Consider the following 20857-nt stretch of genomic DNA (forward strand, 5'->3'; position numbering starts at 1 on the left):
GCAGGAGATGAGGTCTGGGCCCTTGCACAGAGGCAGGCTCCTGTGCACGTTCAGCTGGAGGCACCTTGCAGAGAAGCACCGGGAAGACCCAGGGCTGTCCTTGCACTGCTTTTGCCCGTCTCATCAGACGACTGAGGAGAAAAGGCCCACTGGGAAGCTTCTCAGAGCAAACTTGCAGCAGAAGAAGTACAAGGGCCAGAGGCGGCCCATGCCTCTTTCTGTCCCATGGCTCCCCTGGGGTTCTAGATGGAATGTTGGGCTGTGCCCATAGCAACTGTCGTTGTCTCCTGCTCCTGCGGCCCTTGCTGGAACGCTGGTGGAGCAGCGCTGCAGCAGCAGCTGCAGGATCAGCTCCTGGGCTGTCCCTGACCAGCCGCCTTCTGCACTCAGCGCCAGACCCGGCCTCTGCACCGACGTCCTGGTCTCCTCGTCTGCCTCCAGGCATCCCCACAGCACTTGGGATCCAAGTGTCCAGAATCACTGGCAGGTCCACTGCCAGGGGCACAAAGTTTTTGATCCAGAATAGGAGTAAGAAGGATAGCCAGAAAATGGCTGGGGTCAGAAAAGCTCCCTGGGGCCTAGTCACTTGCTTGGTGCCAGCCTTCTGCTGAAGCAGAAAATGCTCAGCTTTTGTCTTTGGCACAGTAGGCAGCCTAGGCAGAGCCAAGCCAGGCCCAGCCACTCTCATAGGCAGCAGGAACTCCCTGAGCGCTGCCGCACTGCCTCAAAGCACAACAACAGCTTCTGCAGAGGGGCCTAAGTGCCTTTGAGACCGAGGGGCAACTTCTGGCGCAGCCTACACCCAGACACGCACACAACACACTGCTCTGGCAGACAAGAAATGCACGGGACGTACTCAGTGTCTTCAGGCCCTGCTCCTCCCTCATCTCGAGCTGCTGGGCTGTGCTGCTGCAGGAAGTGCCAGCAGCGGGGGGCGAGCTGGCTGCTGCAGGCCATGCTGGTCCAGCAGCACCAGGTTGAATTGCAGAGCCCGTCTTGAGCTGGGACAAGAAAGGATTGCCCGTCAGAAGGGTGGCTGGCACAGATGCGCTGCGGAACGCACGGCAAAAGCAAGGCCTTGGGAAGGTGCTGTCAGCCACCGCCGGGCCTCTCCAGCTAGGGCGTTTCCCATGTCCCCTTCTCAAAGGCAACTTTGGGAAAAGCCCAAAGGCTACTTGGATCCAGCCCCTCAGGGACACTTCCATGCTCCACGATTGCAGCTTTTCTGCTAGACACTGGCAACAAGGTATCACTGAGGCTGCCAAGATCCAGAAAGAGATCAGAGCATGGCCCCAGAGCCTTGTTGCTTTCCTCCTCCTGTCTTTTCCTGGGCAATGAAATCACCCTGCAGCTTGCATGCAACGGTCCACTCAGAAGCCCGCAGCGTGTCCCTTCTCTGATCTGTTTCACGGATTTCCCCTCTCTATGACAGCCTTTAGGGAGCCTTTAGGGAGAGAACCACTGAGTTGGTAGAAGTACTTCTACAAATCTCTCCTCAGAGTCTGCAATTTGCAGTTCGTCTTGCTTGAAGCAGCAAGCTGAGGAAATGACGGACTCCGCTGCCACGCACTCTCCCGGGGAGGGAAGGCAACCGCTGCAGGTTGCACTGCAAATACTCTGCACCTGCCACCCAGTACAGATGCCCCCTTTTTAGCTGATGCTGCTGGCAGGACATTGACCAAAGCGGTGGCATCTTCATGGCCATTTTGTTCCCAAATAAACTGGGTCACTAGTGCGGCATCAAGAGCAGAGTGAAGCAAAAGCTGGGCGATGCCAGCCCCAGGAGAAACCTTTACTTACGAGTCAGCTGGGTCAGGTAGTAGCCGGAATAGACAACAGAAAAGACAGTGCAAACCATGACACAGACTTGCCTGATCATTTTGGCAGTGCTGCGTGGGTTTGCACGCTGAATGCCACCCAAGGGAAAGCCAAGACTCCTCTCGGGGTGCAGGCCATCCGCTGAGAGCTCCTTGCGCACGAGGATCCTCCTGCAGGGAGCGAGCGGAAGAGCTGCTCTGGATGACCAGGCCTTGCGCGCACTGGGACAACGCTGGGCTGACAGCACTGTTGCACCGCTCCCTTGACCTCACAATAGCAGCTGCTCTGTGGCTTTCTTGTGCCCAGCAAGGCAACCTTCTGTACAGCTAATGCGAAAGAAAAGCCTGGGAAGTTCTCCTCATTCATAAAGCAGCAGAAAATGTCCTCCCAGCCCATAAGGCAGTGCTCAAGGCATCCCAGGGGAACTCAGAAAATGCGCCAACCCAAGTGGCATCCAAGGAAAACCCAAGCAAACCAGACTTTTGGTCTCAAAAGCTTTGACTGAAAGCAAGTCTGCTTCTTCTAGGTGGCATCCTAGCTGGTTCTGAAAAGCCTAACTTCTTCAATGAGATTTAGGGGGCAAAAGAAGCAAAGAGAATAAATTTCCAGGACTCTTGTAGGCTGCAGTTCCTTCTTTAGAATGCGGGTGCATGCTTACCTTTGCTCTGACTCCGTTTGCAGGCTGACCTCGTTTTGTGGCAGGGAGATGCAAAGCTCCTCTGGTCCTGCTTGCTGTTTCTCTGGCAACTGAATGTCTCCGAACATCCGGAAGATCCGTGCACTGATTCTTGGGCTGCCACACTTGTGTTGTGTTGGAGCTCTGGCAGCAGCCTGTGGCCCACTGCTCTGCAATGGCCTGCAGATGACAAACGCCAAGTAGACCCCTTTGGAACAGTCCAAAGCTGCAGTGGAATATTGGGGTGCATGAGACAGAGAGTACTTTGGACCTTATTAGCATAGGAGAATTGATAGATAAAATGCCTTGGCAAAAGCAAACGGAACTTTGAAAATTAGATCTAGATAGCAAGAAGATTTAATTAGACAGGTTTACCAGAAAAAGAAAATCCTATTAAACAACGTAAGCACGAGGTGTTGTTACATGAATAAGTTTGTGTATGTGATTTCAACCTAATCATTGTAGTATACATTACTAGTCTCCCTAAAATAGTATATAAGTGCTCGTATCCCACAAGAAAATCGGATTCTGATCACCGAGTCAGTCTCCCTGTCTATCTCCATTGCCGACAATTGGTGCCCTGTGTGAGGAAATGAATCTGCCTGACAGGCGGGGAGTCGGCGAGCCCCTGGAACTGATGGTGACGGTTAGAGAACCGCGTTTGGGCCTGCAATCCCTGTCTGATGCGCTTTGACAGGTGAGCCAGGGGAACTAAAGGAATGGGAAAGGAAATGTTCAAAGAGAGAGATGTCTATGAAACCGTGCTTGCCCTTCTGGACAGGCGTGGCTCCCCCATCCCAAAGCACGACCTTAAGTCATTTTATGTTGGGTGTCACACATGGTCCCCGACGCTACCCCTTCTTCTGTATTTAGTCTCCGCTTCTGGGACAAGGTCGGAGTAAAGCTCTATGACCTCGCGACACTGCCTGGCCACGAGCCAGAGCTCCGAATGCTTCCTGCTTGGAAGGCAGTCATGGGCGCAATTAAAAAAGTGGGAGGGTGCGGGGAAGACTGTGAGGCTACAGCCTGTGAGGCTACCCTGAGACGGCCCCAGCCGGATTGAAACCTGCCCAGGTCCCACTCTCCATCCCCCGTCCGCACGCCCTCCCCAGCGAGTGCCAGGGATAGAGCCCGGTCGCCACCCCCAGTCCCACCGCCACACTGCCAGCCATCCCAGAGCTGCCGCACACTTATGGCTTATGCAGCAGACACTGACTCTAGCAGTGAAGGGGAGCTGGACTCTTTCAACCCTGGCCCTGAAAAAGATGCGAGCTTACTCCCTTTGGATACGTGTAACAATTGGTTACAGATAAAAAGGAAAGCCCTTAAGGACAGAGACCTTGACACTACTGCAGAAATCTTTGTGGCCCTTGTGCAATTCGGCCTGAAGGGGGAAAATCCACAATGGGAGCCCCTAGATCACTCGGAAGTTAAGGAACTGCGCCATACGTACCGCTGCGCAGGAATATGGACTGGGGTCCCCCTACTTTAGTAATTTATTAAGAGCAAGCTTTACTACTCACCTCATGACTCCTCACGATGGTAAGTTTTTGGCAAATCTGTTGCTCACACCAACACAATATGCTATATTTATGCCACAATGGAAAAAAGGGCTGGAAAATTTAATTGCAATGTATGCAGGGCATGCAAACCAAGCCCTGGCTGCCTTAACTATTGACCACCTTGTGGGGGAGGGGGCGCATACCAAGCCTAATGGCCAAGGCACCTTACTGAGAGAAGCCCTACAGGATATTAGGGCAGCTCACCTGGCATTCCTAAAGGTTCCTGATGCCAAAACTACGCAACAGTCCTTCATGAATATCAAACAAGGTCCGCAAGAGCCTTACTTGCAGTTTGTGGACAAATTGACACAAACATTGGAGAGACAAATCAATAGCGAGCAAGCCAGGGAGATTATACTCCTCAAACTGGCCGTCGAGAACACCAACCTGGACTGTAAGCAGCTTTTAAAATCTTTACCCCCTGAACCTGAACCCACTTTACTCCAAATGATACAAGCGTGCCACCGCTTGGGGACATTAAAACACACCACAGCAGTCACATATCAAGCCGTGGGGCAAGGCATAGCGAACGCTTTTGCCACCGTGAAACTAACCCCTGGGAAACAGGTGGCTTGTTTTGACTGCGAGAGATATGGGCAAATCTGGAGAAACTGCCAAAAACGCAAAAACCTAAAGCTCCGGGTGTATGCCCTTGCTGCTGGAAAGGCCCTCACTTTGCTAATATATGTCGCTCCAAGTTCCACCACAATGGCCAGCCTTTGCAGGGAAACTTCTCTCGCAGCACGGGACGGCGATGCACGAGGATGCAAATTCCGCAGCCGACGCAGCAGCTGGGAGCAACTATGAACTTCCAATCGGCCCTGCCCTCACCCGCCGAGCAATTGTCGCTGACTTACAACCAGCCACCCCAGGCAGCGCAGGAATGGACCTGGCAACCTCCGACACAGTAACATTGCTTGATTCATCTGTCCATTTGCTTCCCACAGGAGTTTTCGGACCGCCAGGACAGAATATGCATGCTTTGATTATAGGCAGATCTTCCACCTGGATAACAGGGTTGTTTGTTCTCCCTGGAGCTATAGACTCTGATTCCCTTGGGGAAATAAAGATCATGGCTTGGACCCCCCATCCGCCCTGTGTAGTCCCGGCCGGGAGCAATATAGCTCAACTTATAGCCTTTCCTGCAGCACCCCTGCCTGCACCCCTGATAGATGAATAAAGGGAGGGGGGGTTCAGTTCCACAGGGGTGCCACAGATTTTATGGACACAAAATATTACCTCTGAGCGTCCAACGTGCCAATGCAATGGGACTCTGAAAGGCAGAGACACTCCTACCAGGACTCATTGATACAGGAGCCGGTGTGACTGTTATCTGAAGCAGCCAATAGCCCAATGAGCGGCGATTAACGACTCGGGGACTCTCCGGCGTGGATGGAAGGAGCGAAAGCCTGGAAAACCAACACTTGGTGCCAAACTTACATCAATCCTACAAGCAGTCTTTAAAAGCTGCTGCAGGGGGTGCAGCCCCACCTGCCTGGCACCAGCCAGTGTTGAGATTTACCTTCTAACTTGTGATCTGTGATTTTTAACAGGGTTGTTACTAGAACAATTCTAGTGTTGGTATAGAGGTGGTGTCTTTTTTTACCTATTAATAACATAGCAAAACTGCATGGTTCACTGAGAGTAATTAGATAAGTCATAAATTCAAGATTCTTTAGCTCACATTCAAGACCAATCTTGAACTTTATCTGTAGTAATTTTTTGAGATTTAATTCCACTGTCGGATTTTTTAGGTGCTTGCTTTTTACTCCATAGTTCTAACAAGGTAATTTTATTGTAAAGATTTCAGTACAGTTGTTTACTTGCATGTTGTTTACTTTGATGTTTAACCGTTATATGACAAATTTTCAGTAACATTTTTGTAATAATAGAGTTTAAATAAGTTAATTCTTGTTAAGATTGAGTTTTGTTTAGTCTCAGCAATGTTAACTTTAAGTTCTTTTAGAGATACTTTATTAAGGTTAAGTTTTAGTGAAGTTGATTTTAAGTTTTGTTGAAGTACACCTGTTTGAGTTATAAGACATAATTCCTTTGCTATAACAAGTGAAGGACATAAAGTCTGAATGAATTTTTGTCAAAATTTACTCCTTTAAATTACAAGATAAGATATTTTGCTCTAGAAATAAGAACAGTTTTTGCTATTTTATTTTTCATAAGTAATACTGAAGAATGAGAAATAATTCCATATTAGGACTGTAATTAGTTATGAGTTATTTATTGCCTTCTTTTACTTTTTTGCTTTAATGTCATATATGTCTAGGGAAATAGAACCTCAATTTCTTAAGACCATTTTTACTGATATATTAGGTAACCCTGATTATGGTGTTGATTTTGTGATGTGAATTTTCTGTCTTTTTATAACCAACATCCCTTTTTTCATTTGCTATTTGTCTATGGTACCATTAACTAACTATTTAACTAACGATAAATGAGAAAACCAGCTACTTTTCAAACCTTCACTTATTGTTCTAGAACTATTTATAAGACATCTATTATTTTTCTAACTACTAAGAGGTTTCTAAAATATATTAAAAAGACTCTTCCGGTTAAAAGCCGTGACCCTAGCCAAGTCCTAGCTTTAACTAGTAGAGAAAATTTTCTGCACGAAAATTATATTCAAGTCATTTTGGCTTACCAAATTTAGACCTAGAACAGCTAAACCTCCGTTTAAGATGAACTTAGAAATCTTACCCGAGAATGATTTTTCAAGCCCTCACTTTAAAAAAATAAAGCTTGCCGATTACTACAGACTCTAAGTAATGGTACAATATTCAAGAAATTGATCATGTATTGTTTTAAAACACCATTCTATTTCTCATGTGCTATAATTGTATCTATTATCTGATTAATTTTTACTTAGTAAAAGTTTATCGTTATGTTACATACTGTTTGGCTTTGATGTTACCTTCTTATGTTCATCATGAGAAACACACATGTTATTAAAAAGCAAAAAAACCCAGGGGGGAATATAGCTCCTCCAGAACTTTACACTATTTTTTTTTTTTTTGAAAGCAGATCAAATCACATCAAATTGGATCCCTTAACCTCATGAACCACCATTGGTGGAACCCCAAGGATTAGAATTCCTGGGTTCTGTGAAATTGGATTTTTGTGTTCATTTTAAATACATGGGAAGGAATCAGTCTAAAAATGCTTCTCCCTATCACCCTATCTATAAGAATTAAACTTTCAGTACAATTACACTTCTGGCAGACTTTCTAAATCCAGTAATGCAGCTGCCAGCAGGAATGTTTTTAGTTTATAAAGATCAAGCCTGAGATTTTAGTGGCTGGAGTTTTTAACTAAAAGATTCTTTTTAGGATGGGTATGTATGTGGTAATTTTGATAATAATTATATTAATCATGATACCTTGCTTGCTTCAATGTGTGCAGAGATTAATTAATAAGACCTTTAAAGGAGTGGTTTTGGTTGACACAGAAGGGGGAGATATGATATTGGGGTGCACAAGACAGAGAGTACTTTGGACCTTATTAGGATAAGAGAATTGATAGATAAAATGCCTTGGCAAAAGCAAACGGAACTTTGAAAATTCGATCTAGATAGCAAGAAGATTTAATTAGACAGGTTTACCAGAAAAAGAAAATCCTATTAAATAATGCAAGCAAGAGATGCTGTTATATGCATAAGTTCGTGTGACTTCAACCTAATCATTGTAGTACACAGTACTAGTCTCCCTAAAATAGTATATAAATGCTTGTATCCCACAAGAAAATCGGATTCTGATCACCGAGTCAGTCTTCCTGTCTCTCTCCATCGATGACAAGCAGCCATCTCAAAAGGCAAACAAATGAGGCTCTCCTGCACTTAAGCTGTGCCACGCAGCTACACAGCCCTGGGCAGACATCGCGGAGCACAGGGACAACAGAAAGCACAGTGAGAGGGACAAAGCCACTCAAGCACACAGACTTTCCATCATTGCTGAGCCCCAGACAACCTCAAGTGCGGCATCACCCACCAGTCCTGTACTGTTGACAAAGAGCAGGTACAGCGGGTGCTGGCCAGGGTCCTGCCAGGCACTTTCTCTCTGCTCTCCTGCACTGCCAGCAGACGTGCCTGCCTTCTTCGGTGCACTCTCAGAGCCTCATACCTATTAGCCACGGCCACCTGGGAGGCGGGAGCAGTCACAGGGGAGACGTGCCGGCTACACCGAGCAGGAACCAAAAGCATCCATGGGCACAGCTGAAAGCCTGGATCTGCACAGGATGTTCTGGCTGTGTCATGATCCGCTCACGCGAGCAGGGAGCTGTGATGGTTCGTTTTCCTGATCTCAGAGTGCAAAACACAACACAGTGGGGATTTCAGTATTAATCCAAACAAATGCACCTTTATTGAATGAGCACAGCAAATGCCATAGAGGGATTAAGGGAGAGGAAAAAGACAAAAGAGGAGAGAGAGAGAGAGTGAGAGGATATAGCTAGCAAACGTAGAAAGACAAAGTCCTTGTAATCCAGCTGATGGAGTTCACCAAGTCATGTTGGGAAGCTCTCAAAGGTTCTGGTTAACTCAAGATTCTGTTATAGTCCATTGCTGAGGGGGGGAAAACAGATCTGGAAGAAAGTCTATTGAAACCGCTGAGGGGGACAAAGATCCAATAAAGAATAGATGTAACAGGTAGTCCATGTTCTCAGCAGTAGGCGAGGACCAATGTCTTCTTGGTCCAATGGCCACACTTGCAGGCAAATATCTTGCTGTGGTCAGGTCGGCTCCCCCACACAGCTCCCCCGTGTTGGGGCTTTCAGTCTCAGTCCTTGGGAGGGGGGAGCTTCTCATGTCTCAGTCCTTGAGAGAGAGGCTTCTTCCATCTCAGTCTGTCTGTCACGGTGGTTGAAAAGCAGATGAGGGGTCTTCTTTGGACCACCAAAGGTTACCCCAGAAAAGTCCAACCGGGCCAAGAGGTGGGAAAATTCCTGGGCTATTGTCGCCAAGCAGGTGCAAGCACATGGGGCGCCTCGCCCCCTGGCAGGCCCTGCTGGAAGCAGTCACTGTAGACACAGCTGTGAACAATTGCTTGGCAGGCCAGAACTCTGCTCAGGGGCCTCAGGATTTCTGGCCTTTATCCAGCACCGCAGACCAGGATTCCAATCAGGCTCCTCAGGGTCCCAAAGTCGGTCCTTGAGACAGTCATGAGGCAAATGAGGGGAACTTCAGACTGTCTCTCACACTGGCTTTTGGCTGGAAATGCATTTGCATATTCTTCCTCATCCCAAAGTCCTCGGCTGGGCAAAAACTGGCCAATGGGCAGCATTCCAAAGGCAGGGTAGGTTGGAGCTGATAAAGGAACGGAGACTGTTCCCAATTCCAAACCACACCAGAATGCCCTTAGGAAGGACTTTCCATCTTTAAGAAAGAATGGCCAATTCAGAAGTGAATGTAGAGCCTTATTCCCTGGCTGACAAGGAAGGGAATCTTCCAACAGGCTTGAGGGTGTGTAGGACTATTATTGTGAGTCCAGCTCCAAGCTGCCATTGCAGAAAGTAATCCTGAAGTGGTCCTGATCATCTCTTCTGCTTCCTCCATTGCTTTGCTGCACGTTTCCTTCGTTTTCATTTGAAAAGCTCTTAGAGTGGGTGTTGTGGTTTGTTTCTAGAATGTTCTCTCTCCCCCATGTTATGGTGTTAATGGTTCTGCCTTTTTCCACAGTTACTTGTCAATCTCCCAAGCCCTCCCCAGTTGCCCCAGTTACCGATGTATCATTTTAATTCCCCACCCCCGGCTGCCTGCCAGTCACCTGGCACTCCTGCCTCTATCTCTAGAACCTTCTAGCCAGGGCGTCAGGTGATTGGTTCAGGGGCCGGGGCCCCTCCCTCAGTTACAAACTGAGGGCCCCTCCCTCAGTTTGTCCCTTTATGTCTGTCACCTATGTATCACCCTTCCCCAGACTCTGATTTCTTCATGTGTTGTTACCACCCCTACCTCCCACTCCCTTTAAAACCCAGTGTTTCCCCACCCTCGAGGCTCTCTTATTCCTGGATCCCTTGGGTGCACTTGGTCCCTCCGGGGGCTCAAAAAACCCAAATTTGCCACTAACTAGAGAGTTGCCTCTTCCTCCTGCGGAGTGGAAGTCCTGCACGGCAACATCCCTTTGGCTGAAGGCGGGCTGGCCAGCTAGCCTGCACGTTTCACCATCCCATTCCCAATCTCCCAGGGGTTGGGAGATTGACAAGTAACTGTGGAAGGGAGGGGAACAAAGGCAGAACCATTAACACCATAACATGGGGGAAGCAGAACATTCTAGAAACAAACCACAACACGTGGGGATTTAGATGGCGGGGCCCATGCAGCCTGCAGAGGGAATAACAGAAGTACAAACAGTCATAGAGACAACACCAGCATTAAACCAGCCCCACAGCCAAGCAATTTCTCTGAAGTATTTTGTCTCCAATGACTGGTTACCAGTCAGGAGTCTAAAGGGAATCTAGGAAGCCAAGTGTTCTCATCAGTTTGGCTGGACTAGCACACACACCTTCACTGAGTCATTGGCTAGGCTGCAGCCTACTGCTGCTTGGGACACAATCCCAGCTTTTGTCTTTACTGCACAGGGAAGCTCAGGCAAAGCCCACCCACTCCCACCTTTTGCCTCAAAGGCAAAAGGAACGCCCCGAGTGCTCCCTGGCTGCCCCCAAGCACAACACTGGCTTCTGTAGGGAGTGCAAATGTCTGTCTGACACCAGAGTGAGGAGGAACGTGCTACAGCTCATGCTGAGGCACACACACTATAATACACTGCTGGATTGCACAAGAAATCGCCAGGACGTACTCAGCAGCTTCAGGAAGTGCTTCTCTCTCTTCTGGCTCAAGCGGGGCGAACTGCTCATGCTCTGGTTTTCAGGCTGCGGACAGGAGGCTTCTTCAGAGGATGCTGCTGCTGCGGCAGCTTTGACGGCAGATCCTGCGTCCCTCTGGGACAAGAAATTTGTTTGTGTCAGAAGGGCGCCTGGCAGCGATGGCCCAGACACAGCATTTAAAGGCAAGCCCTTAGGAACAACACTGGTGTTAGGCTGCAAGCTGAGCTGTCAACTCTTCCTCCTCAAGTCAAACCCAAAGAGCATTCAGAGACTACAGCTTGTCACAGCCAGCCATAGGAGAGACTGTGACAGGGAAAGAACAACTGTACATTTCACCCCGTTCTGCGGACTGCATTCACCATGGACAGGGACAACTTGTTCAGAATCTGTGTGGGTCACCATGCTCACCTGAACAAACCCCTCAAAAAACAAAGCAAGCTCTAAGAGACCAGCAGAAATACATGCACAGGATTGCTGGCCCACCGGCCAAGGCACCAGCCCTGCTGCCCAGGGCAGCAACTGAGATTCGGTGGCCCAGTAAGTGTCCTTCTGACCAGCTGCCATGGAGACCACAGAGCATGGCGCTCAGAGACATTTCCCCATCCACCTGCTGCTCTGCAGGGGAAAGGCAACAAGGGCAGAGACCACTTGTTGCATGAGTGCACTGCCTCCTGCTCTTTCACTCACCTGCTTTTTAGTCAGCCAGCCTGTACTGCAGCAGGACCTTGTGCATCCTTTGCATTTCTTCTTGGTGCCTCTTCTCCATTGCCTTCATCTTCCTCTGAGCTTCCTGCAGTTCTGCCTGCAGCTTGTCCTTGATATTCCATCAGGAGAAATCTTACTGGCACCTGCCATCATGCTCAGGTTTCCTCTTTTCCAGTCTCAAAAGCACTTCTATTCAGGCACTTGCTTCTGCTTCTCTACCCAGCTCTAACCCTTCCATCCTAGCTCTTCTTCCTGGTGCTCAGTGCTGGAACCTGCCAGGCTCTGTGCTCCCAGTGCCTGCAGTAGTCCTTGCCTCCCCTTGCCTGAGATGTCCAGTTCATGGCCCATCACTGCCCTTCCCTCTGCTAGCTGGCTAGTCAGGCTCACCTGCCCATTCTCCCACTCCTCCTTCAGCACCTGCCTCAGCTGCTCCCTTTGGTCTAGCTCTCTCTGCAGCCAGTACACCCTGTCTAGGACAGCAGCCTTCTGACGCTGCTCTTCCTGCAGGACCTGCACACAAATGAAGACAGCTTTAAACTTCCCACCCACCGCTTGTGTGGCAAGCAAGACTAATGTGCTCACGCTTTCCAAAAGCATTTTGTTCTCATTCTCATTTTCATGAAGGGTCAGCTAAGAGACAATCCCATCCAGACAGACAGTGTCCAGAGAAGCAGTGCCCATAGGGAGAGCAGAGGAGTCCAAAACAGCGCACAAACTCTCTTTCCACAATCTGTGCCTCTTGACTGGCTCTGCTTGGTATCTTTTCTTGTTCAGCTTGCATGATGGCAATTTCCTGCGTCATTTCTCCTGCTCTCTCTGTACCTCAGCCAGGAAGTTTGCCCGTTCCTTCAGCTGCTCCAGTGCCTCCAAATGCTGTTGTTCCAGTTGTCTCTCCTGATGAGGGGGAGAGACAGTTCCAGATGAAGTCCCTGCAATGATCTCCAAAGAAAAAAATGGAAGCTTCAACCCTCCAACAACCCCCCCCCTCCCCACTTGAAAAGTGCACATTAGAAGTGACTTTGTGCCCTCCAGCAATGCTGTTCTAACCCAAAAGTTAGAGGGAGTGTCAGCAGGTGGAAGGAAGGAGATGCCACCTTTCTTCCCTGCTCTGTTGGCTTCCTGTTGTCTGGCCCTTCTCTCCTCAGGATTTCTGCCTCTTCTCAGAGGCTCTGTTCTCAAAGTCCCTCTGCCCTTTGATCAAGGAAGAGCTGCAGATGGACTGCAGGAAGAGGATGAGGCCAGCACCTCGATGACCCAGTCACTAGGCAGGCCACCAGCTGAAACACCAGCAACATGGGGCCTGTTGCATCTGCTTCAGGCTCAAAGGGAAGACAACTGTCCATCCACCATGGAAGGACAGAAAGCAAGGAACCCAGTTGCTGGCACTGCAGTTGGCAGCAAGCTCAGCAGCCGTCTCCTGCATGGCACGAGGCTGTGGGGAAGATCCTGCCCCTTCGCTGCCATGCTTTGGGTGGTGGGTCCACCAGCCTCCAGGTTATGCCCATCCTGAACCTGTGGCTGCATATACTATCCCAGCATTATCCTCTGGGTCTTCACAGACCTTGGACTATGAGCCCTTGAAGCCCCCTGCTGCCTGGCTCAGCAAGGTATAGCCCACAGCAGATGCTTGCGGCCATGTCACATACTCAGGCTGCTCTTCTGCTAAGCCAGCCCTCCAAAGTTGCCTGAAATCTTCAGGTGTGTATTGTTTTGATGCCGAATTTTGCCCCAAAAGGCGAGAAATTACTGCTTAAGAGACTCAGTCAAATAAGCAGGAGGTATTTTATTACGACGTCGGAGAAATCCTAAAATGGGATTTCTGAATCTTTACAGCAAAAGCGTACCTTTTTATACAATTTTAGGTTTGGGATTACATCATATTCATGCATATACATATGGGGAGTGGTGTAGGCGGAGCGTGGGCGGGGACTTCTCTTTTGAGGATCTTCTCAGGGGTCGTTCCGGTCGGCCTTCATCAGCTTCGAGGAGTCTTCCTCTTTAAACTTTTGAACCTCTCCCCAAATTTGGTCAATTCCCGGTGTAGTTGGCTTAGCCTCCAGGCCTTGGCAGGGGTCTCAGGGTCAATTTGACATGTTGGCCCTAAACGTGCCTTACCCAGCAGTTCTTCTTGGCTCTGAAATGCACTGAACTTATCACTGTCTGTCCTTATCTCTTCCCTGTCATTGTGTTCCACACCTTACCCAATTTATTGCTCTATGTGATTTCCTAACATTGAATATTTCCCATAACTGCTTTATATTCTATGCTTTAACCCATCATCTCTTGAAAGTAACTGTTTTAGGGGCTTCATTTCCCTCCTTTTCTTATAACTTACGAATTCTTTCGTCAAGTTCTAATCCTTCGGGGCGTTGATACGCCCGCACCATCGCCCAAATCATTTGGATCTTACTCATCAAGGATTTCAGCCTCCACCACAAGCATAGGTTCATAAAAGTCAGTATAAGCATTGCTATAGTTAAAATTAGTATCGGGTGTACCAGGTAATGAAAGACCTGTGTTGCTGTTGGGGAAAATCTTGTGAAAACGTCCCACCAGTGATGTTGGCCTACTTGTTCTACTTCAGTCAGGATGTTTTTTATTCTTTCTGAGTTGTGCTCCACTTGTAGGACCATGCGCTTAACTGTTTGGTTCACTTTTTGCACCAGTCTTCTTACTTCTGGATGCACGAGCATCGCCTTAAGAACCTCAACATCCATACCTATCTGTAATTTTGGCAACTCATGATACAGGTCGTAGTCTGCATTAATTAGCTGCTGGGTGGTTACAGGAGCGGTATAGTTAAAATCACAACCTATAATCTTGGTAAAATTACATACACAAAAGTTAGTATTGTTAGTTTCCTCTTGGCAACTATCTACAGTTACGTTACTGCAAGCTGTTCTGACGCAGGCGCATCCATTCCCTACATAATAAACCTGCGACCGTGCTCTATTGTGTGGAAGCATTTCAAAAGTGCATACACTATTTTCAGCATCTAAGCATAAATCTTCTGTTTCTACTATAGCATTTTCACATATGTATCCTAGTTGCCCCCTAGGAATACATGCTTCTGTACTAACAGACTGCCACTTATTTTTGGCGTCATCATAACTCGCCCAAACATTATGATCTACTGGCCTAACAAGGACATTCTGATGTACGGTCCCTAAGGTAAGGATAGGGAAAATTTCCCTTTCCTCTGCAGCACTGATGGTAAGAACATAGGCTTCAATGTGCTCATGCTGTGGTACATAAGTAAAGTTTACTAATTGCCACCAGGCTTGATGGTCCCTTTCAAATTGTGTAGTATGACTATCCCTCAGTATCGTTTCTCTTATTTCCTGGGACAGCGTTCCTGACGTTCCTTCTCTTATTATCCCTGCTGCCACTGACTGTACCTACTGTTGTGTTTGTGTGCATTGGATAGTGAGCGCAATTTCCTTGCTAATGTCTCTTGTATAGCCGGCAATTCTAGCAAAATCTTCAGCAGTGTGATTTGCTACCAGGGTTAGTAACTTAACTACCAGTGATTGTGTTTCTGCCAATGTAAGCATGGATGAACTCAGGGGCACTTTAAGTTTTCCTAAGTTGGTGGTGACAGTACTCAATTTGTTAACCAATACCTCTTGATCTATGGTATTCAGTATTCCAAATCCAGTGCCGACCTATCCACTTATATCCCTTTGCGCCCGCCTGTGATAAGACCTAGTAGCTAGCCATGCCTCCCATCCTTTAAGGCTTTGTTGTATGAACGGTTGACAGTCCTTTTGCAGATGGGTAATGTTAGTCTGAATATTCATCTGCACCTTTTTCAGAGAGTACGTGGGGTCTAGCAGCAGTTTCAGTTCATTTGACCTCCTTACTACCTGGGGCCCGATAAAGGTTAAGTTATGCACTTTTCTACATTCAGTTGGTGGAGTAATTTCTTGGGGCAAGTCTAAATTTGGATATAAGGAGATCACGTCTTCCGGTGATGCCACTTCGTATTTGGTAACACGTCTGGGGAAACTAGTACCCTGTTCCAGCGTTTTCGACTCCCTTTCACATGCGAACGTCATCGACTGATCTAATCTAAATGCCATCTCACACTGTGCTTTCCCTTCCTCGGGACCGCTAGATGCTACGATCTTTCCCACAGGAAAGAGGAGAGGGTGAGGGTCTAAGGTTATATTTTGAGGATGTAGTTCCCCAAGTGAATCTTCTCTATAAACTACCGAGTTTCGGGGTTGTGATCTAGGTGGGTCTTCCCTGAAGTCACTCCACAGACATGAAATTGGGCCCTTTTGCTGGATCCAAACGGTGGGCTTGCCCATTTTCACTGGACTAAAGGTAATCAGATTATGTTTAAAAGTTGGCATCAAGGGTTGGATTGTTAATACCAGCTGCCTTGTTTTTCCTTCTACTGGGTCAAGTTCCCGGCACCCAATTTGGATTTGATCTCCCTTCTGTGCCACTAGGTATGTCTGTTTATCCCATTCTTCTTTTGGGTATGGCTGATTGTTACGTAAGGCATAAACCTCGAAATAGGGCCCCTTCATCCCTGACTCCGGGTAAATACACTGGTGAGCATTGGACCATGGGTCTATTGGGGCAGAGTTTCGAGGAAAAACTACATTCTGCCCGAATTGTATGGATGTTAGAAAAATAACTATCATAAGTATGGTTTCCCCCATTGATCTTCCTACCATTTGTATTTCCTTAGTGTGGGTGGTGCTGGATTCTCTCGTGATCCCGAGGGGTCAGCTGATTCAGAAGGCTCTACATCTAAGGCAGGTCTTATCCATTTAGCTGGGATCTAAAGAGAACTTGGCTGGCATTCATATGGAACCCCGAGGGTCTGATGATCAGGATAGTAGGGGTCTGGAGTGGAATCCGGGTCACGGTGTCTACTCCTCTTGTTTACTCCCCGGTGCTTTCTTGACCCGTGAGTAATGGATCCACGTAGGTCGCTCCTTGATTCGAACCGCGGTGAAGGTGGTCAGCAGCACTTGGAAAGGTCCCTCCCACTTTTCTTGTAGGGGTTTTCCTAAAAGATTCTTAACATACACCCAATCACCGGGATTAAAAGGATGCAACTTACAGTTAGGTTGTTTAGGTTGGTGGTCAATCACCACCGCAGCATTCTTGTCAAATTGCTTCCCCACCATAATCACATAATCATAAATATACTGATTACCTATTTGATCTACAGCATCCCCATTTACAGTTTGCATAGCATAAGGTCTGCCGTACAGAATTTCAAATGGGCTTAGCCTTTCTTTCGATCTTGGCTTGACTCTCAGTCTAAGCAGAGCAATAGGCAAAGCTTGATACCAATGCAAATTAGTCTCCTGGCATATTTTGGCAATCTGCTGCTTAATAAGATGGTTCATCTTTTCCACCTGGCCGCTGGCCTGTGGGTGATAGGGCGTGTGTAATTGCCATTTGATTTGTAGTGCTTTGCTTATTGCCCTTACCACTTTTGCACAGAAATGTGTACCCCTATCCGAAGAAATGCTCTTCGGTACCCCAAACCGTGGAATGATTTCATTCAACAGTACTTTGGTCACTTCTCTTTCCTTATTTGTTCTGCAAGGGAATGCTTCAGGCCACCCAGAAAATGTATCAGTTAATACCAGCAAATATCGAAACCCTCCTTTTCTTGGGAGCTCAGAAAAATCAATTTGCCACACTTCACCTGGGAATTTACCTCGATTTATGGCCCCTGGATGTATCTTAGTTCCTGTATTCGGGTTGTTCTTCAGGCACCTCTCACACTGGGATGTGACATGTTTTACAGTGGTGAACAATTTTGGTCCTGCTATCCGAGCCTGCAAATACTGGTATAGCGGGTCCAAACTCCAATGGGCTTTCTCGTGTTCTGCTTTCACAAACTGCCACATCGTATTCCCTGGTATTATTAACTGTCCCGTTTCCAATTGACCCCAACCATTCTCTAACATTTTACCTTTATTTCTCTGAATCCACCTGTGATCTGACTCCTGATATTCTGGCCGAAAATTTGTGTCTAACTCACCTGGTACTAGAGCTGCTACTTTTATTTCTTCAGTTCTTGCAGCAGCTAATTTAGCCTCTGCGTCTGCTTTCCTATTCCCTATCTCCGGGATAGTGTCCCCCTTTAAATGTCCCTTACAATGCATTATGGCCACCTGTGCTGGGAGCTGGACTGCTTCCAGCAGTCGCAGGACCTCTTTTGCGTGTTTGACTGTTTTTCCTTGAGCAGTTAACAGTCCCCTTTCTTTCCAGATGGCCCCATGAGCATGTACGACGGAAAAGGCATACTTAGAGTCTGTCCATATGTTGATCCGCATGTTCTCCGCCAATTCCAGGGCTCGAATCAGAGCTATCAGTTCTGCCTTCTGGGCTGAAGTCCCTGCGGGTAAAGGGTTCGACTCAATTACCTCTTCTGCGGTGGTAATTGCATAGCCGGCCATTCTCACTCCCTGCCTCACGAAGCTGCTTCCATCCGTGAACCAGTCGTCCGCATCTTCGAATGGTTCTTCTTTGAGGTCCGGGCGGCTGGAGTAGACGGCCTCAATTGTTTCCAGGCAGTCGTGCTCGATCGGCTCTGCTGGGGCTCTCCCTTCTAGGAATAAAGCTGGGTTCACAATGTTAGTGACCTGAATAGTCACGTCATCTGACTCAGCCAAAATGGCCTGGTATTTTAAAAATCTGGAAGGTGACAGCCAGTGGTTACCTTTCTGCTCCAACACAGCTGAGACGGTGTGAGACACCAGCACCGTTACCTTTTGGCCGAGCGTGAGTTTCCTGGCCTCTTCGATATTAATGATTACTGCGGCCACCGCTCTCAGGCAGCCAGGCCATCCCTTGCTTACTTCATCCAACTGTTTGGAGAAGTAGGCCACAGCTCTCTTACGTGGTCCTAACTGCTGTGCCAGGACTCCTAGGGCCATCCCCTGTCGCTCGTGGGAGAACAGCCAGAATGGTTTTGATACATCTGGGAGACCTAAAGCTGGTGCTCTCATTAGCTCCTGTTTCAGCTTTTTGAAGGCCCCCTCTGCTTCGGGAGTCCAAACTAGGACACTCTTGGTCTCTTTCAACAAATCATACAGCGGTTTAGCGAGCATCCCGTACTGGTAGATCCATAGCCGACACCAACCTGTCATCCCCAGGAAGGCACGCAGTTCTCTCACCGTCTCTGGTTTAGGCATCTGGCAGATGGCCTCTTTTCTGGCTGCTCCCAGGGATCGCTGTCCTCTGGAGACTTCGTATCCCAGGTACACCACTTCTTTTTGCACCAGCTGCGCTTTCTGTTGGGAGACTCGATATCCACTTAAACCCAGAAAGTTTAACAGGGAAATAGTCCATGCAATGCACTCTTCCTCTGTCACTGTTGCTATTAGGAGGTCGTCTACGTACTGTAGGAGAGTGCCATCTCCCAGCGGCCTTTCCCACTGTTCTAACTCTTTGGCTAACTGATTCCCGAAAATCGTGGGGGAGTTACACCATCCTTGGGGTAATACTGTCCACGTAAGTTGGGTCTTTCTTCCTCTATCCACAAATTCCCACTCAAAGGCAAAAATCTTTTGACTCTCAGGAGCTAAAGGAAGGCAGAAGAATGCGTCTTTCAAATCCAATACGGTGAACCATGTCAAACTATCTTTCAGTTTAGTTAAAAGCGTGTATGGGTTAGCAACTACCGGATGTAATGTCTTGGTTATCTCATTTACTGCTCTCAAGTCTTGGACTAATCTATAAGTTCCGTTAGGTTTCTTTACTGGCAGAATTGGGGTGTTAAAATCTGATTCACATTCTATCAATAATCCTAATTCTAAGAACCTTTTAATTATGGGCTCGATTCTCTTTCTATCCTCTAACCTCAGTGGGTATTGTTTCCTAACCACCGGCCTTGCTCCAGGTATAAGTTCAATAATGATAGGTGTTGCTTGTTTTGATTTCCCAGGTGTATCAGTAGCCCATACTAGTGGGTATACTTCACTTAGGATTCGCCTGATGTTGTGATTCTCAGGCTTGGGTTCCACACAGCTGATTGTCAGGCTTAGAGCTGTGATCAGCTGTTCCTCATTTACTTGGAATTCCAATTTGTCTTTGTTGAACTTTATTATGGCTCTCAAATTCTCCAATAGGTCTCTCCCCAATAAGGGCTTTGGCGAATTTGGTAAATACAGGAACTGATGAATTCCCATTTGTTTCCCAATTTTGTATTTGATGGGTTTCAAAAAGTAAGCTTTTTCTGGTTGGCCTGTTGCTCCCACAACTTGCACAAATTCATCACTTTTAGGTACCAATTCCTGATTTAGAACCGAAAAGGTTGCTCCCGTATCAATCAAAAAGTCCAATTCCTTTTCACCTTCCCCTAGCTCCATTTTAACCAGTGGGTCTGCTAGGGAACGGCCCACCGGTCCCCCTCAGTCGTTATCCTGTTGTGTGGCCATAGTAGTGCCCAATAGTCTCTCCCTTAACTGGGGGCATTCCTGCTTCCAGTGTCCCATTTTCAGGCAGTACGCACACTGGTTTGGCCCCACTCTAGTTGGATGGGGTTGGAGTCTCCCCCCCCCTCTTGCCGGATTGCCTCTACCCCTTCCCCTGGTTCCAGGTCCCGAGTAACCTGTATTCTGAGCTGCCACGGCTACAGCCACCACTCGAGCTATCCTCCTGTCCTCCTTTTTCTTCTCCTCAATTTCCCTATTATTATACACCTTCCATGCCTCATTTAGCAGTGTCTCCAGGTTTTTATTTGCTGGATGCTCAAGCTTTTGCAATTTCTTCCTGATGTCTGGATTACTTTGTCCCATCATTAATCCTAACAGGTGTTGTTTCCCTTCTTCCGTCGCTGGGTCCAGGGGTGTGTATTGTCTCATGGCTGCCCTAAGTCTATCCAAGAACTCTGATGGGGTCTCATCCTTTCCCTGCCTGATGTCATATAGCATTGACCAATTGATAGCCTTGGGGATCGCGTTACGCAAGCCCATTGCTATCAGTTTTCTATACTGCACTAACCGCTGATAGTGGTCTGCATTGCCCGGGTCCCATTCTGGTTTGCTGCTGGGAAAATTATCTTCTAGTCTCCCCGATAATAGTTGAGCATGTCGCTTTCCTGTTTCCAATACGAGTTCCCTTTCTGTATCTGTCAGCTCTGACAACATCACCTCTATATCCTCCCAATCAATATCCAAATTCTTTGCCATTAATTCAAACCTCTTTGCTACTCCCTCCGGATTCCTTCTAAAATTCTTTGCCTCATCCCTCCAATTATTTAAATCATTGGTCGAGAACGGCACCTTTA

The 20857-nt window shown here is 47.7% G+C and overlaps 1 protein-coding gene across 1 annotated transcript; it reads right to left on the reverse strand.

Moving 5' to 3' along the window:
• Positions 1 to 1792: 1792 nt before the first annotated feature.
• On the reverse strand, positions 1793 to 19972 carry LOC118700840 (uncharacterized). The gene is made up of 4 exons (XM_036405413.1): positions 16971 to 19972; positions 8055 to 8203; positions 2477 to 2674; positions 1793 to 1988 (listed from the first exon to the last, which is right to left on the reverse strand). Exons 1-4 carry the CDS (start codon positions 19935 to 19937, stop codon positions 1793 to 1795), a joined length of 3510 nt encoding a protein of 1169 aa, XP_036261306.1. The 5' UTR covers positions 19938 to 19972.
• Positions 19973 to 20857: the final 885 nt, after the last annotated feature.

The sequence above is a fragment of the Molothrus ater genome, chromosome 38 (genome assembly GCF_012460135.2).
Source record: "Molothrus ater isolate BHLD 08-10-18 breed brown headed cowbird chromosome 38, BPBGC_Mater_1.1, whole genome shotgun sequence".
NCBI lineage: Eukaryota > Metazoa > Chordata > Aves > Passeriformes > Icteridae > Molothrus > Molothrus ater.

What these genes read in the sequence shown, in the direction of transcription:
- LOC118700840 (XM_036405413.1), bottom strand. Translation starts at nt 19,937, where the DNA reads ATGGAGCTAGGGGAAGGTGAAAAGGAATTGGACTTTTTGATTGATACG. An exon ending in TTGTCAACAGTACAGGACTG is followed by an intron (nt 2,675 to 8,054) that starts GTGGGTGATGCC and finishes TGTCATCTGCAG; the next exon opens with GCCATTGCAGAGCAGTGGGC. An exon ending in CAAACGGAGTCAGAGCAAAG is followed by an intron (nt 1,989 to 2,476) that starts GTAAGCATGCAC and finishes CGCTCCCTGCAG; the next exon opens with GAGGATCCTCGTGCGCAAGG.